An 18,583-nucleotide genomic window follows, 5' to 3' on the forward strand; every position below is an offset into this window, starting at 1 on the left:
TCACCGTCACCTGTTTATGTGACTGACCTGTGGGTTTCTTTTTACGGTAAGGCCACCGAACGTCTGTCACTCACCGCTGACACAGTCAATGGATTTGTCTTCCTTTTTTTTTTTTAACAACTCATACCCTAAACCTCAGATTATTATACTGGGCATGATGCCCCCCTCCCCAGATTATTAATGCATTAGGCACGTGCGCCATTTTATCGGCAAATGTGGAGCTACCGTTCCTCAGACAGATTAAAGGGATTGTTATCGTGGAATAATTGCAGCCCGGAGTGCGGATTACCGCGTGGAGACGCGCTCGCGTGGGTCGCCGGGGGGGCGGGGCTCCTGTCCGTCAACGCACGCGTCTCCGGTTTGACCGAATCGAGCAGCTGAGGGAGGGAGGGGGGGAAATCTCCCCCCAAGACGAGCACCGGAGACATAAAGAAGACGAGAGGCGGTAGCTGCGCGTCGTGGGCAAAGCGTTGACCGATGCGTGGAATGCCATGAATGGTTTAATATGACTGTGATTTAATCGCTAATCCATGTGAGACGAATCACCGATCCAGAGACTCCGGTGACAAGATCTCCACCCAGGACGACCCACGTAGTCTAATCCCGGGAAGAGAAGGGGTGGCGGGTACGTGGAGATGAGGGTGCGCTAGGAAAAAGATCAGATTCTGTGTTCTGTCACCGGGATTATCGGCACGCAAATTACGCAAAAAAAGAAGAAGAATCCGGTCGTGGGTTTTTTTTTTTATTCGTCTCTGGTTGTGTTCATCCAACACCGGCGGACTGCCGTGCCGATCGAGACGCGGCGTGGTCGCCGAATTCTCGCGTGGCCCTTTTGTCACTTTTATTTATCGACGCAAAAAGAAAAAAACTCTCGTCCGTCCACGACAAGCGCGGCTGGATTTAAACGCGCCGCTGAACAAAGGGCTGCTTTTTTATACGAGGAGGCGGGGGGAAGGACGACAGTAACCCGATTCTGCCACCTCGGATCGGACTCCTGGCGGACGCGTCCAGGGTGCCGGGGCGCCATTCGATCGCGGGGGTCTCCGGCGGAACGCGGATGGAAACGCGGACACGGGCGACGGCCAGCGCGGGGGAGTGAACCCGACATGTGACATTTTTTTTTCCCCCGACACCCCCCCGCTGAAACGACGCCGGGCACGTGCATTCTACGCTCGACCACCCGCCGGATCTGTCCCCCCCCCCGCGCCGTGGAAAAAGGTAGGACTTTGCGCGCGTCCCCAGCCCGTCGCGTCGGGGACACCGTCCGTCCCGCTGCAGGCGACACGTCGCCGTCCGCGTTGGTGTCGCACCGTTGCGGGGTCCGGGCGTTCCGACCCAGCGAGGCCAGCGGCGCGTTTTACGCGCGGCGGGCAACACGCGTCGCTTATTTTGCGGCGACTTATTTCCGAAATAATTATTTCTGTGTGTGTGTGTGTGTGTGTGTGTGTGTGTGTGTGTGCTCTTGAGGGATTTTTTTAGTTGCATGCTGATTTTCTCCTTGGCACTGGACAAAGTTGACACCCTGGTCTTTATTTAGGACCAGAGCTCACAATGGCCTGTTCCCGCGGTGGACAATCCGCTGGAATCCCCCGTGACCTGCGGTCAGTGGCCTATTGTTAGCGGAGAATTAAAAAGAAACAAATAAGATTAAAACTATTCTTCCAGGTATGTCTCTGGACAGCCCCCACCCACAGACATTTATACCGCAGGGGACGTTTGTAATGAGCTCAAAATTCAGTTCTCATTGTCATTATGCAGTAAGTGTTATGCAGGTCATTTGTGATTATCATTTAAGTGCGCTTTATACTAACATGTAGTGATAAAATTATATAACGATATATTTACAAAGGAAACAATTAAATGATAACCAAAAGATTAAAACCTCAGATTTTTCATTACATTTAATGACAGGGTGTTCTTGTCACATATGTCAGTGAACTGAGTTGCAGAGACATTTGATAGCCGCAGCCCACCTGGTGTTGTAATTCCGCTGTCAACCTCGAGAGGCGATAGTGAGTTACTCTGCCTTGATTGTGCTTTGGAGGTTGTGGTTTTGTGATTGTGGTTCTGCAATGGCATTCAGGTGTTTATTATGAGTGGACATTTTGGACTTGGGGTGAAACTATGCCCCCTGTGTAAATTCACTGGCTCTCCAAATTCTACATCATTCACCCTTAAAGTAAAATTTTTGAGTCCCAGATCCATTCGTACACCACAGCTTTCTAAGGTGGATGTGCCAGCACCCTTGCAGTGGGTGGAGGAGAGGTCCTCATCGGGTGGGGTCTTCTGTTGTGCCACTCCATCTGCAGTCATTTCCTCCTCAAATCTAGAATAGTCAGTTATTTTGAGGATTGTTTGAAAGCATTAAGAAAAATTATGATCTGCGTTAGGTTGCCACTAAGGGGATGGTGCAACACTAGACTATTGTTAGGACATTAAAATGATCAAATCTGTCACAGCGGCACGCAGGGCAGGGAGGACGCAAACGCTCGACTCGGTGGAAAAAACACTGGGATTTAAGAACGCATGGTAGATGGCACGAAAAACAGAACCGGGTAATAGAAATAATGCACGCACGCAGACCAGAAACATTTATAACACAGGTAATTACAATCAGTTATGATTGTGAAACACAGCACAGCACACGGTGCACACAACTAAATGTTTCCTCTGCTTTTAACCCATCAACCCATCGGCCGGGGAGCAGTGTGTGGGGACGGTACTTTGTTCAGTAGCACCTCACTGGTTCGGGATTCGAACCGGCAACCTTCCAAGTACGAGTCCGTCTCCTTAGTCACTAGACCACCACACCACACAAATCAAGGAGATTAGGCAGAGGAAAAACACGGGACACCAGGAAAACCTGGCCAAAATTGCTTGCTGGTCTGATTTTGATCCCCATGGTGAAACCAAATAAGCAGCCTTGAAGGGTCTACATGCTCTGTTATATTGTGAAGAGCTCTGGTGGCACCTACCTAAAACATTCTTTACACTTTCCACATGTCTTTTCTTTTTTCAGGTTGTATGTCTGCACCATGTTTTCCTGCATAATTCAGCTACTTACATTTGCCATTATTTGGGACAAATTGAAGCATCCACAATTTAAAATGCACCGTATGCACATTCCTTCTAATATCTCCCACATGCTTTCAATTTTCACAACTCAGTTCAAGCTCAAACCAGACTGCAGTGATTGAGCAAAATGCATATTATATGCATTAAACCATTTTAAGCATATCAACCAGTTTTCTTCACGATTTTTTTTGTCAAAGCTTGAATTTCAAATCGCAAATACTGATTTATGTGTATTCTCTTTCTAGGACCAGTCCAGACCCCCATACCATGTAGTTACCAATTAAGTGTACCGAATTAGGGAGTACATACTGATGCTAATTACTGAGATTTTCATGAGTTTGTTAAATGAACCTAATGCTCAGAATGAACAGCAGCTTTGGATGTTCAGAATGTTTTGTGAAGTTATTTATTTTTAATTAGACTTTCGGAACAGACCATATCTATCGATTAGACCATTTTTGAAGAGTTCCTTCCCTGCGTGTTCTTCTCTCTGGAAATGCACATGTGGTTCACTTGGCTATTTACCGCAGCGATAAAGGATCTGGCAACAACTCGCTGATGCATAGATTCCTTGAGGCCGCTGGCTGCCTAGCTACCCATTTTTTTCTCAGGCCCTGAAGTCATGTATGCATTTGTTAACTAATAACGCCAGTGGCCTTTCCCTAATTATCTTTTGCTGAAACCAGCCTATTGTGTCGGTAATGACATGGAACTGGAGCAGCAGTGGCCTTTTTTGAAGGGAGATTCCTCATGGCCTAGTCTAAGCCAAAACAAGAGATGGGGGGGGATTAAACATTTTGAGTGTTAATTGCCAAGCCAATTATCATATGGTCACGCTGCGAGTGCAGTCACATGTTAATGAGTCCTAATTACCACAAGTAGGGATGTCTGGAGAGGCACGACAGACCAGAGCTCTCTATCTCAGGTCCTTTGGGTGCAGTGTTGTTTAAGATACGTTTTTCATCATTTTGGGTATTGTGATCTGTAGGTATTTGCTAAAATTCTCTAAAACAAGCAATAGTCATTGAATTCTGCTCTTAACCTTGAAACGCAGTTTTCTGGTAATAGGCCTGTCTGTCATTACAGGAAACAGGAAAGTCCAAAAATGATTTGAAGGAATACATTGTCATAAATCGTTGAAATATGCACAGAGACAGATGTGTTTTTCCTCTTACTTTTACATTTTTGGAATAGGGTTTTGAACAATGCACAGTGCACATTACTCTTTAATTTCCACACACTCTCAATGGCAATAATTTAGTGCAGATATAACATCTGGATGCACTGTGGGAATGGGAACACCCATTCTAGTTTAATTACCAGTAATCTTTTCATAATTAGTGGTGATTGGAGCCGTTGAACCAACCGCTTGACCAGTGCTGATGTAAAAAGGACAAGAATGAAATATTGATCTGAATACTAATGCAGCCTCACTGTAAAGCAAAAAGATTTTGGGCTAAGTGTCTAATTGTCCCTATTTGCAAATATTGTCTCATATCTGGCCTTGCATCGTTTACTAAACTGGTTAAAAGCATCAAATGAAATAGACAAAAAAAATTTTATCCATAAAATTGGCCCTAGATTTGTCCTCGTGGGGACCTTTGGGACCTTTGTCAGTACCCTCACGTCTTCTCCATTTGCCTCTCTCTGTCTCTGCTCATGAAAACAATTCACTCACAGTCTCTGAGATGTACTCCCCTTTACCTCTCACTCAACCAATCCATGCAAGCTAATCCCAAGATGTCAGTCAGAGCCCCAACTGACAGACGATCGCAGAAAGGTCCGAGCGTTCACTGAACAGATTTGTATCTTTTTAAAGCAGCCAAGGAGAGAGCAATAGGGGCGTTGAGATAAGAAAGTTAGGTGGTGGTGTCAGTCATACAGGGCCTGCTAAATTAAGGCCCTATGATTTCCACAATGCGGATGGAATCGCGGAATCCAACAAATAAAAAGGAATCCGCTATAAAACGCGGAATTTTGTATACATTTACATTTACAGCATTTATCAGACGCCCTTATCCAGAGCGACGTGGTTGACACGGGACTTTCACACAAACCAACACAATATAAGCTATGGCGAAGAGGCTGTCAGTGCCGAATCTGTACCACTTTCCCAAGTATATCCATGCAGGCACACATAAATATGTTTAATAAACATATAACATGTTTATAACAGAAATTTTAATGGGAAAAATAAATTAATAGAGACTTCTGAATTGATCATTTCTTATAATATGTTATATTAGTGACTGACTATGGCTGCATTCATATTCTAAAGGTCATGTCCATGACCTGCTCCACATGGTCTCTGGCAAGGAAGGCAAAAGGCTAGCACATGCTTTGCTGATACATCTGCCCTGTCACATCTGGTAGACCTCTGGATCACCCAATTCACTATTTGTGTCCCATGGATGGCAAGAGTCACTCTTCTGATGACAGACAGTTTACATAAATCATCTGTTCCCTCCCAATGGATGTGTTATTTATGTTCCTGGAGGTGTCCAGGCAGACATGAGTACAAATGGGATTTGAACCTCCAGCTGTATAACAGCTGCTTTACACACATTGTGCATGTATACTGAATGCTTTTAGTAATGATAATTTAATGATATATCCCAGTGTACAATGTATCTCATGTTGAGTGTAAATGTTGTTCATTTGAGGTCACTCAGGCCTGATGACATTTGGACAGAAGGAATGTGCATACGGTGTTCCACACTCAACTTTTTCACAATTATGACCATATGGGTAGTTATAGTCAGCTGCATGTTGGCATGATTGTCAGTGTGAATGCTCTAATGCTCTCAAAATAGCTAGTGTATGTACACAAGTGCTCAACTTCAGATACACCGCATTTTAATGCACCGCTGTAATCATTGCTTCTTTCGTTCTTCTTTCATGTCTCACACATTAAAATTGGTTTAATGGCATGTAAATCAGGGTTCTCCCAATTGAGGTCTGGATAATTACGAATGGTGCCTTGTTTGATCATTAATTTGGCATGTTGCATCGTGTTATAAGATGCTGTAATTAAGGAGCACCCTTGATGTAAATCATGATGAATTAATATTCAGTAAATTGGGTAGAATGTAGACTGTACTGTACATTTGCATTGCATAAACCAAGAGCAACATCATATTTCAAATCACTTCTCAATCATCCTTCAGGCGACTGTCAAAGCCCTATGAAAACCATAGAATTCCACAATGCCGGGCCAATGGCGATTAATTCCGCCGGTGTACTCACTTGCTCTTTACACCTGATATTCCTGCCAAAAGGTGTGCAGGCTTTGGGAAAAGTTTGTGTGTGTGTGTCGGCTGAGAGCTGAGCAATGATTATCAGCGTTGTACAGGGAGACACAGATGCCATGGCAGCTTGGCGCTGAGTGCCATGGTGCCCTCAGCAGCTGGCCATGTCCACACCAAGACTATGCCAGGTCAACTCCAAGGGTGCCGTAGCACTCCCTCGCATACAGACGTACACCAGTGCAGTGCAGCCAGTAATATTCGCATATGAAAACCTTAAACCTTCAAATTCGAGCGTAAAAAATACTCAGTTATCCTTATGAGGATTACTATTACTGTAGCTAGACCTGACCTCCCCCCTCCCATAATGCTTAAACATGATGGTAATTGATCACACTCATGTGGACTCCACCTGGATGAATAACAGGCAGAAATGATGTAGCGCTGTGGCCAAATGGAATTATTCACACAGTGTCACGCGCGGCCGTGTACCTGCTTATCATTCGGCCGCAGCTGCACAGTGTTATTGTCGCCTTCGTGTTTGTGTGAGAAATGTGCAGGGCCCGTGCACCGGAGAGTTACCTCAGCAGTGCATCTGGCAGGAGCTGGATGTTCTGGCGTTACATAAGAAAAGAGGGGTTGCGGGAAGGGAGAGGAGGAGGGCAGCCGGGCGGATTTTGCCTGGGAGTGGGAGGGTGGGAGAAAAGACGGAATAAAGAAGGGAAGAGGGAGGAGGAGGAGGAGGGCTGTGGGTTTTTTTTTTTCTTCCTCGCTGCAGACCTTCAGATGTGCCAGGCGGTGGAGAGGGTGCTTGGTGGGGAGTTGGGAACCTCAAATGAATAGAGATTTAAAAACAAGACACACACACACACACACACACACACACACACACACACACACATGTATATATATATACACACACAGAGAGAGAGAGAGAGAGAGAAAGCTGAGAAACTGACTCAGAGAGGGAGAAAGCGAAACAGGGGGGATGATAGGTTGTCAGATGTGTGTGCCGGTGTGTGTATCTACTGTACGTGTTTGCCAGCACGGCAACTGCTTCATGCTACGTTTCCTTAATTTAGTACCCTCACCCACTGCATAGAGTCGAACCCGAACAAAAGCCTGAACCAGGCAGTGTTGTCTCTTCTGAGTAAGAGACCGTGTGCCCTGTGGTGAGGCAGCCATCATGATATGAAGGCTGCGTATCCGAGGCTGGGACCGCGACGGCGTGCATTGCATGTTCGCATAAGTCACGTGTCATCTCTGCCAATCGCTGAATTGATATACCATGGATGCGGATATATGGATATGGTAATACATGGAGGATTATCTCCCCCCACAATCCCTCTGCCTGTCTCACTGTTCAATGCTGGGGCGTAACCATGGCAATGGAGGGTCTGTGCCAGAACACACAACATGTTGGGAATGTTGAGGAAGAAACAGTGAACCCCCCCTCCTCTTTTTTCTTTCACAAAAACCCCCTCCCACCCTGATTGTGTTGGTGACTCAGAGCGAAATCGCTGCTGGACGATAATGCATCCAAAATGCACCCGGTGGTGTGCGGGGACCGAGAAGATGAAATGGAGCATGGAAGAGGAGGGGGTCTCAGAGGGGTCCAGGAGGAAGAGAAGGGTGCTCATTTTAGGGAGGCAGAATGCCGGGCCTGACAACAGATTCGCAGCTTCAGTCTGTGGCATTTGTGACCAACAAAGGCTCCTGTCTGAGCAGGAAGTGCAGTTGCTTCGCAGTGTCATGTGTGATGCATGCGATCGCCAGCATCACATCAAATCATGCCGAAATGTATTTCGGGCTTTGTTAGGAATGAATGCAAGCAAACACAAAAGTGCTGGCTGGCAAGGTCTCTTTAGGTCCCCCCCCCCCCTCTTGGCTAAAGCGTGATTGGATCTGAAGTTTATACTCTTTGCCTCCAATCAAAGTAATTTAGGAGTATGTCTTAAATCCATAATCTAATAATTGCATTTTTCTTACAGTACACAGTTGCAGACGCCACTAGCTCAGGTCACCAGGATAACTTTTCCACTGGTCGCAGATATGCTGCCAGCTTTTTGTGGGAAAAATTAAATGTATATATTGTGCTGAGAAATCACTACAGTGTAGAGTATATACAGTGTACAGTGCTGCTTTGCTTTGTTTAATGTGTTAAAATTATGATTTGACAAAGTTATGTTTCAATATAAAAACACAACAGTGCTACTGGGCATCAAAGCAAATTATCATCTTGCATTTCCACAAATGTGGGCAAATCAAATACAAACCAAAACCAGGATGCATTTTGTAGCATTAATGCTAATGCTTTCTGTTGAGCCGCAGAGCAAGAGCTAGCGTGAGCTTGCTAAAAATTATGATTAAGTTCAATAACTAATACACACGTAAGGACTAATGTTTATTTGCTTTTATTTTTATAAAAGGAAATTATTTAATCAGTGGGTGCTTTAGTGACAGCTCACGTGTAGTGACAGCCCAGTGACGTGACCGCTCACTACAGCCCGTCCTCCTTCTCGAAGGATCCTCAGTGATACTGTTCTCTAGGATATTGAGAGCCAGTGTTGACAGACTGACAGACAGCTCAATATAATATTTGTTCAATAATTTTGCCCTCTGTACGATGTATGATCAATAATTCAAAAAAATAATTTTACCCCTTCATTTTATGGATAAGTTATTTCATTAGCATGGCCAGGTACATATCTCTGTTTTCATCTGGCTGCACAGGCATTCTTGTTTATGTGCAGTCGTCTCACACGCCTTTACGGTCAATCAATGCATGATGTAACACATAGGTGTCAAACACGCGACCCGTGGGCCACATCCGGCCCACAGGATCATTAAATATAGATGTATTATTATGATAATGCACAAACTACAGATCCCATAATGCAGTGCTTCAGTTGCCTTATACAGTACACACCTGCCAATATGCACCCCTACTATAATATGATAATATGTCTATGATAATATGTGTTATTGCAGCTTTTTTTATGAGAAATGTCAGAACGGAAATTGCGTGTGTACGATAATTATAAAATTTTAAGATCTGACAACTACGCTGTTGAGAGCATTCATCATCGACATGGAGCAAAACTTTGACAATTTATGTTTATTCATATATAAGATTTTCTTACCCAGAGTGACCTCCATTGACTAGTATAGGAATTCTGTCCCGCTTGGATTAGTTTTAAAAATGGGGGTTAATACTGGTTAATAGAGGGACTAAACACACATGATGTTTCTATATTTGTCCACACCGTAGTTCTGCTGCGGGAATATATTCTCTTCTCTCAGCATCACATCTGCGGAGCGATTATTGATTCAGCAGGCAGGGCAGATATGAGGTTGGTGAGCCAAAATCGCTGAGTCATCAGCAGAGGCTCGGCACTTCACAAAATGGCAGCACAAAGTGACGAGTGCAGCTCAATATTGATATCAAATCATAGTTAAATTGGGTAAAATTTGAAGTTCCCTTCACCCACTCTACATCTGCTCTGAGGGGGGTCTGGTAACCAGGCAGAAAATGCTGAGCTGTCCATCACTCGATGACAGATGTGACTTTTCACCTCTGACATGATCTTGCCCTGGCCTGACCCCAGGACTGCCATGCTGCCTCCCTTTTATATACATGCTTAGTTTGAAACAGGATCCCCGAGGACAATCAATGCCACTTTTTTCCTGGCACCCTAACATTGTGGACACATAGGTCAGCTCAGCTTTGGTGGTGTATTTTTGGGTGTTGTGTGGCCTTCAAGTTATGTGTAAACCATTTCTGCCCTTTGGTCATGTGCATGGCTTGCTGTGCCACATCCCAACATTTCTGTTTCAACACTGTGAGCACTCTTGTTAACCTTAGCTTTTTTTTATGGATAGACAGTCCAAATAAATTTCCAAAAAAAATCTGATGAAATTTCCCAACACACCATTGATGTACAACTGCATAAAGGTCAATAGATCACCAGAACTCACATTTGAAAATATCTGTGTTACTCTACTAGAGGAAAACAAATGTGACCTCTGCAAAAACTGTAGAACATTGCGCTGTGCCAGTGAGGGAAACAGTAATGTGAAACTATAGGAGGATATTTTTAAAGCACCTGCAACATATATCTGCATTAGGAGTCTGTTTATGTGTGTGTGTGTGTTTCTTGTGATTTAAGGTTTTGTATGAAAGGTCAAATGTGACTCCTTGTTTTGAGGTCCCATCTCCCTTTACCAATATTTAATTCAGGAATCCCCTCTTCTTCTTTAATGTGCATGAAAAGTGGATGTACAAGAGCAGATGTAGACACGTGCATCACCTTGTTTTGCACTTGAGCGAGAAGCCATTTGCAGACTTCTGTAGTTTTGCGTAGTGGAGGCTTTCCACTTGTACTGTTGCCGTGACATGAATGTATTCATGAGAACATCCAGCACTCACTTCATTGGCCACCATGGACCCCAAACCAGCACATGTCTGATCTTAAGAAGATCTGAGTGGGCAGTTAAAAAAAGAAGCACTGCCAGCCTTTCTGACATGAGTGTACAGTGTTTAGTAAAATGTGTGTGTGTGTGTGTATGAGAGAGGGGAAGAGAACTTAGAGTGGAAAAAAATAAATTAAAACAGTCCATCCTGCTCTCGTCAGAAGGGGAACACATTAATGTTGAGCTTACTAAAAAAAATCAAGACAGTAAAAAGAAAAACAGCAAAGGTGATAAAAGATAATGAAATCTGGTTTACAGCATGATTTTGTGCTGGTTCTTTATAAAAATACATTATGTCATGGGGATGGGAATGTGGACGTCACAGTACTACATAGTATCAATACCAGTACAGTTACACAATACTTAATATCTAATTCAATAACACAAAAAAATAATACAAATATTGACCCATGTATTTAAACAAAGATCTTTATTAAAATGACATTTCATATACACATTTGATGCTAAAGCACTTAATGTCATCAGCAGAAGCTGTACACACTATACATATGCATTTACATTTACAGCATTTACCAGACGCCCTTATCCAGAGCGACTTACAATCAGTAGTTACAGGGACAGTCCCCCCCTGGAACAATTTAGGGTTAAGTGTCTTGCTCAGGGACACAATGGTAGTAAATGGGATTTGAACCTGGGTCTTCTGGTTCATAGGCGAGTGTGTTACCCACTAGGCTACTACCACCCTTGGATGTGCATGCACATCCACACACACACTCATACATTGAGAGGTTTCATAACTAGATTGGAATCAGAATTATTATAACATCAAACTATTGTTAATAAGACAATACTCTATATTGCTCAGGACCTGGTCTGTATAATTAATCACAATTTCAAATAATAATTGTTTTAATGTTACTGAACTGTGGGTTTAATCATTCATCATAACAAAGATATATATAGCCATAACTCTTTATTTGAAGCAGTGTTCGCAGTTTATCGATGCAGCAACATGGGGAATTTGTTTACTTGATTGTTTATTTGCAAGGTTTGCCAAATATGAGTGCCAAATGTGGCTCAGTGGTGAGTACTGCTGCCTTGTAACAGCAGGAACGTCGTGCAGCGGCCAAGAACCCCTTTGTGGGAAGCGTGCATTGTGTGTGTATTTGTGTTTTTCTACATGCATGTTGAATTGGTGATGCTGAGTCGGTCCTGTTGTGAGTGTGGCTGCATGAATACTTTGCATACTCTAGTGATGACATTGTGGGAAACATTTAGATATGGACAATGAAGTGCCAACGGCATGTAAGAAACACTCGTTTACTTGCTTAGTAAAAATCTTTAAAGCGGGCCATAGAAGCAATTTCATATTTGAATGTATTGAATTTGAAAATGCAGAAATTAACACACCATGCATTACATTGACAAAAACAAGTGACTAATTGTGCACAAATGTCAACCTTGAATAAGGTATCAAAAGCAAAACCATCTGATTTACATGTGAAATGCAGTTAATTGGATACTTATAATATGATATTATTTCATATTTGATGCATGATTATACACTACCAGTCCAATGTTTTTTGCACTTACTCATTTATGGGTCTTGAAAACAAAACTGAAGACACTGGACTATAAAATGACATACATTCCGGATGTACATACACTATGATGTCAGTAGTCCTTAACCCCTTAACATCTTCAGGACCTATTGAACCCATTCTGTGTCATTGTTTCATGTAGTTCCTGTATTTTTAGAATGTGTTTACTTGCAGAACTAGAGGTCTTCGATGAAACAGATGCAGAAGGTGTTGAGGGTTTAATGAACTTTCCTTTAAATTTAGATGAAATGTATGAGGTATAATTCTAGTGCAGAGATGCAAGGCGAGGGATTTGGCTACCCCACAACAAAAAGGATTTGTGCCTGAATGTAATTCGAGTCGACACTTGCTTTTTTTCTTTTTTCTCTAAAAACTTCATTCTTCGCCAACAGCCCCTTTTAATCTGTCCTCCTGTTCATTCTTTTCACAGATGTTCTTCCCTCTGTTTGTCCTACTGCTGTCCTTGACGTCCGGGGTCTCCTCTCAGGACGACGAATCAACAGACCTTCCGGAAGGATGCGGTTTTGGCCTGACACGGCCGTACACGCTGCTGTGCGACCTGGACTCGGTGTGGGGCGTGGCCGTTGAGGCGGTGGCTGTGGGCGGCACCCTGGCAGCCCTTCTGCTGGGCCTGGTGCTGCTGTGCCGCCTGCGGGGCGTCAGCGAGGCCGAGAAACGCAGCGGGGTGGGGCCCATCCTCCTGATGCTGCTGGGCATCGTGGGCCTGTTCTGCCTCAGCTTCACCTACCTCATCGAGAGCGACAGCAGCTTGTGCATACTGCGCCGCGCCCTCTGGGGGGTGCTCTTCTCGCTTTGCTTCTCCTGCCTGCTGGCGCAGGGCATCCGCCTGCGTCGGCTGGCCCGCGAGCGGCGAAGCCCCGGAGGCTGCGCCCTCACCGGCCTGGCCTCGGGACTCACCATGGTCCAAGCCATCATCGCCGCGGAGTGGCTGTTGCTTACGGTGGTTCGCGACGGCAAGCCGGCCTGCCAGTACCTCCCGATGGACTTCTCTCTGGCCTGCAGCTACGTCCTGGCGCTGCTGCTAGCAGCGCTGGCCGCTGCGTCGTGCGCGCTGTGCGGCAAGGCCCGGCAGTGGCGCTGCAGCGCCGCCTGGCTCCTCATCTCCTGCCTCCTCTCGCTCCTGCTCTGGGCGGCCTGGGTCGGCCTCTATCTCTATGGCAACAGTGCGCTGGGGAAGTCGCCCGACTGGGATGAGCCGGTGCTGGCCATCGCGCTGGTTTCGCAAGGCTGGATCCTGCTGCTGTGCCACGCCGCACCTGAAGCCCACGCCTGCCTGCGGCCTCCGCCGCAGCCTTCCGCGCCCGACTATTTCGACACGTCGCAGAACTCAACGCGCATGAGAGAAACCAGCTTTGACGAGGACATCCCGCTCTCACACCGCCAGTTTGTGGAAAATCAGAGCTACGCTTTCGATGACAACAACGCAGCGGGTAATATTTCATGTGCAGAAGTACTACCGCCTCACAAGCGTGTGCCCTTTGGAAGGATGATTCCATTTTATCACAATGGGGTCATATATAGACTATTAGTCAATGTGGCGTCTAGAAAGCAGCGTAAGTTGGCCGGAAAAGCAGTTGAAGTGTTTGGAAACTCTGTACTCTCAGATCTCTTGTTATCTGTGCGCGTACAACGCGTTACACAATCGCTACAGTAAATTCCACCTATCACCTCAATATAAGTGCTCAGAGAATGGGCAAAATGGAGAGATGGAATGTTCCAGAAACACTGACCCCTCTGTCCGTGGGCCTGACAGGTTTGAGAAGCGGTGGCGGCCACCACAACGGCAACACGGGAGCGCGGCCCAGCGCTCCGTTTCGCAGCAATGTCTACCAGCCCACTGAGATGACCATGATACTGAATGGGGGCGCGGTGAGTGTCAAGCCTGTAATTATAACAGAAATATCAGTGGGGACCATCCTAATAGTCAGAAATGCTCTAAATGTGATCTGCAGTGTATTGATATAAAAACAAACAAACATTGATCTCAATATTGACATGTGTGTATGGATTATTAATGGGAAATTATTGGTCTGTCTTTGGTACATGTAATGGATGTCTATGTATAATATATGTGTAATTATTATGAAAGTGTGCGTGCATGAGGCTGTGAAAGCTAAGCTGTTGTATGTCACCAGTGAGGTGTGGCTCAGGCTTCAGGGATGTCATGCTCTATATTGTCCTGGGATATATGGTGTGTGTGTGTGTGTGTGTGTGTGTAGGGGAGATAGAAGGGGGTCTCAGAGCGTTGCAGGTGACTCCCCTCCAATCACCGCTGCTATAAATAAACCCTGCCGACAGTGCAGAACCGAGGTTCCTGAAAAGCGCTGAGCCAACGCGCGCCCGACGCGGAGAAAGCGTTTCCGCTGGACCAGTGTGTGATAGATGAAGACTGTGTGCATGGCCAATCATGTGAGAGGGAGATTGATTTATAGACCTGGGTTTCTGGAGCTTCAACATGTTTCCAACACAAGGGCTCAAGTCTAACACAAGATGCATCTTGATGTGAAAGCATAAGAATCTGAGTCAATCTTCATAAGCTTAATGAAGTTATCATTTAAAACAAGCATTTTAAACTAGTGCAGTCTGTCAACAATTCTTACATGTGTTTAAGGCTTCATTAATATAACAGTTTTTAGTATACTGAGTACTGTTATTCAGTTTAGTACCCAGTTTTTTTCCTCAGAAATTTGTATTGTGTGTATCAACACAATACAAGTAAATATGTACATATACATGCAAATATGCTTTGACATAGTGAACATTTTACAGTTTTTTTGTTGTTAATGCATTAAAACTGATTAAACTGTTTATGTCATCTACACTGCTCAATACTACCACAGGAGCAAATCATTTTTTATTTGGCCTTGTGGATCCTGTTAGCCACTTTAATCCAAATGAGTGTCACCAATGAGTGTTAATGTACCTAATGGGTCATGTTTAACCTTCTGTACACGCCTTTCTTTACATTTTGATTGCACTTGCGATTTTCTTTCTGTGCACGTTGGGGTGATCTCCATAATGCCATTTCTGTTCATACTTTTTCCCTCTTTCTCTGTCTTTTACAGGTCCCTTCTGCACCCCCAACCTACACAGGCAGACAGCTGTGGTGAGGAGGGAGTTGGATGACTGAGGAAGAGCAGGATGCATGGACAGAGAGCTAGACAGATATTAATGAAGGACTGTTATTTTGGCGCCTCCTGCCCCGCAACGAGGAGAGATGGACACACACACACACACACACACACACACACACACACAGATATACAAGAAGCAACAGGTCTGAACTAACGATCAGCTGAAGCAGTTATTGATAATTTTTTGTAATTGGCTACATATGAAATGACCAATTGATTTCCAATCATGTGGTCTCTAAATAACAGAGAGCCACCCTTAGACGTTTGTTTTAATGGAATCTTCTGGATTGTCAGGTTATGGAAACATCTCTCTGTGTTGCTTATTCCACTACTGTCATCATAGCTGCAGGGCATTGTGTGTGTGTGTCTGTGTGTGTGTGTTTGTACATTCTCTCTGCACTCCAGCTCCTTACCACTGTGTCTCTCCTTTTTTTATCACTTTCTCTCCATCACCTCCCACCATGAACCGAATTCAACCTCCACAAGCACCAGCTCACCTGGAGACCCCCTCTCCCACAGGCGGGTGGGACGGTGTTTACTTCGAGGTTCCGGGTCTGAGGAGGGTAATTAGACAGAAGCCAAAAAAAAAAACAAAAAACCCGTGAACGATGCGGGGGGGTGCCGGGGGCATTTTGTGGATGGACGGTGAATCTAGGTCAGGCACCAGAGCTTCCCCCAGCCTCTCCTCGGCTGTCTGAGTCATTATTTCAACCCTGTCACTTTACACACGCACAGAAGCGGGGGCTCGCATTGCTTCCCTTTCATTTACTTTCCCTGTTGTTTTTTTTTTTTTTGTGTTGTTCATGGCATGGTGTGTGTGGGTGATAAGCATTATGTACACAGAGAGAATTTAATAACATATACTGTGACTTAAGCCTGTGGTAGGGGCAAGGCTGTGGTGTATGCAGTGTGTATGCAGTATCAGGTGAGTTGCTAGAGAGCAGATGAAGTTTATTTCAACAGAGTGTGTGTGTGTGTGTGTGTGTGTGTGTGCGCGTGCATGCGTGGTGTTGCCTCTACTGACGTCTTTGAGTCTGCACTCTCGAGTCTGGAAAAAGGAGCTCTTAAACTTCAACGCCTCTGTGTGTGTTTGTGTGCGTGTGTGCGTGTGTGTGAGTGTGTGTGGGCGAGCAAGGCGATGGATTGCTTTGGTCCTTCTCTGCCAGGTGTGTGTATCTGTCTGTGTATCGGTGAAGGTGTTCTGTGCCAAGAACGACTCTCTGCCTCCGCAGAACAGTCTGTGCACATGCTAGGTGTGTCAAACACATTTATTTCAAAAGAAATAACCCCCTTTCACTTATCTACTGGACTGTACATAGTAGTGACTACTTTTTATAATTTAACGTTTCATTTCACTTTTTACTGTAGATCACATTTATGCTCTAATAGTCATCCCACTGTTTTGTTTTTCAGAATTGCCTTTTTTCTTTATTTTTTTTGTTGTAGTATTTCATTTTTTTTTAATATATAGATGTTTCAGACCCAGGCTAATTTAATTTGCTTTTATAAAAAGAATCTATATAAAATGAAAGCTGTTGCAAATGATCATGCAGGGGTTTCAGGACTGCTGTAAAGGGATTTCATGAATGGAGGAAACGATAGCGAACGGCTCCAGAACTGAAAGAGAAGCTGCTTGATGCTTATTATACACAGAATTGTTTGCACTTCATGACTGATGACTGTGATGAAATGGAGAGATTAACGGGGCAAAGTGAATATAGAATGCCACAGGGTTGGTTTTAAGGGTGCATCGTTCCGACATACATGGGACAGCATCCGATAATAGGAAAATCCGAGACTTTCGTAGAATACCAAATCAGGTCTTCTGGATGAACTTTGACGGCAGGATACCAAGGCCTGGTTGGCAGCTCCAAAACAATCCGTCAGCACAAAGCACAACTTGTTGTGGCTCCAACCCTCTGAGCTTTGTTTCTCATGATGCTTGTACATGTGTGGAAAATAGATATAACTATATATTATGAAAATGACTTCGTAGACTTTGCACTCGTCGACTGCCTATTTTATGTGCATGCTCATCACATCATGTAAGACTTGCTCTGAAGTACTGTTATATTCTAATTCAGGGTTCACGTGACCGGCTCATATTACCTTGTGTATTATCAGGTGACCCCATCCTGGCTTCTGCAAACCTGAGTGGAACCATTCTCAGTACTCTCACTCCATTTTGGCTAAAGCGGTTTCCCATTTTGTCGTCCATTCAAATGTTTTGCTACGGGGTCTCCATTCAGTCAATTAAAGGTGCTGCCTAATCAATTCATTTCTGATGGCATTTGATCTAAGACAGGACAAGCCATTAGAGAGTACTGAGGCTGGTTCCTGTACTGCCCCTGTGACATTATCAGTGCATTTCTTAATGTTTTTGGAATTTGTCAGGATTTGTAAGTAGTGGTAGGGGTTGTTCTCCACTTTGGCACTGCAGAGGCAAGTGGAGGTAAAAAAAAGTCTGCCTGTATTTTATGAGTCGTCATCAGAAAGTATAGTGAGATATCTCATCCTTTCTCTGTGTTTTTAATGGTAGTAGAACAACCATGGTGAGATTTTGCACATTATATTCTACGTCAAAGTTTGTATTCTTGGACAACCTCTCAACAGAACAACCCCTACGTCCTGGTTTTAACATGTTCCTCCATACTTACTCCTCAACTCTCTTGTCTGTGGACTGTTCCACATGGGACAGCTGATAAGGGTGGTGTTGGTTTCACAGCAATGACTGTGCAGTGACGCAGCATGCCAATGTTTGGAACTTGTCCCTTCCCCAACTCTTGATGAGAAAAAAATTAATGGTTTCTGTAAAAGAATTCAGGCAAACACTGAATAAAGGTGTCATCTTTGTAGTTAACCGCGTGTTTTTTATTTATATATATATATGTGTGTGTGTGTGTGTGTGTGTGTGTGTGTGTGTGTGTGTGCGTGGCCTGTACACACAGTACAGGCCAAAAGTTTGGACACACCTTCTCATGTGTTTTCTTTATTTTCATGACCATTTACATTGATAGATTCTCACTGAAGGCATCAAAACTATGACTGAACACATGTTAAAAGTGTGTGTGTG

General features: G+C 44.4%; 1 protein-coding gene across 1 annotated transcript; it reads left to right on the forward strand.

Moving 5' to 3' along the window:
* Positions 1–387: 387 nt before the first annotated feature.
* On the forward strand, positions 388–18,370 carry gprc5ba (G protein-coupled receptor, class C, group 5, member Ba). The gene is made up of 4 exons (XM_028986092.1): positions 388–1,218; positions 12,786–13,806; positions 14,130–14,245; positions 15,442–18,370. Exons 2-4 carry the CDS (start codon positions 12,786–12,788, stop codon positions 15,484–15,486), a joined length of 1,182 nt encoding a protein of 393 aa, XP_028841925.1. The 5' UTR covers positions 388–1,218; the 3' UTR covers positions 15,487–18,370.
* Positions 18,371–18,583: the final 213 nt, after the last annotated feature.

Source organism: Denticeps clupeoides, chromosome 7 (assembly GCF_900700375.1).
Source record: "Denticeps clupeoides chromosome 7, fDenClu1.1, whole genome shotgun sequence".
Taxonomy (NCBI): domain Eukaryota; kingdom Metazoa; phylum Chordata; class Actinopteri; order Clupeiformes; family Denticipitidae; genus Denticeps; species Denticeps clupeoides.

Coding starts and splice junctions, on each gene's coding strand:
- gprc5ba (XM_028986092.1), top strand. CDS start 12,786: ATGTTCTTCCCTCTGTTTGTCCTACTGCTGTCCTTGACGTCCGGGGTC. Junction 13,807..14,129: donor CGATGACAACAACGCAGCGG/GTAATATTTCAT, acceptor TGGGCCTGACAG/GTTTGAGAAGCGGTGGCGGC. Junction 14,246..15,441: donor TGATACTGAATGGGGGCGCG/GTGAGTGTCAAG, acceptor TGTCTTTTACAG/GTCCCTTCTGCACCCCCAAC.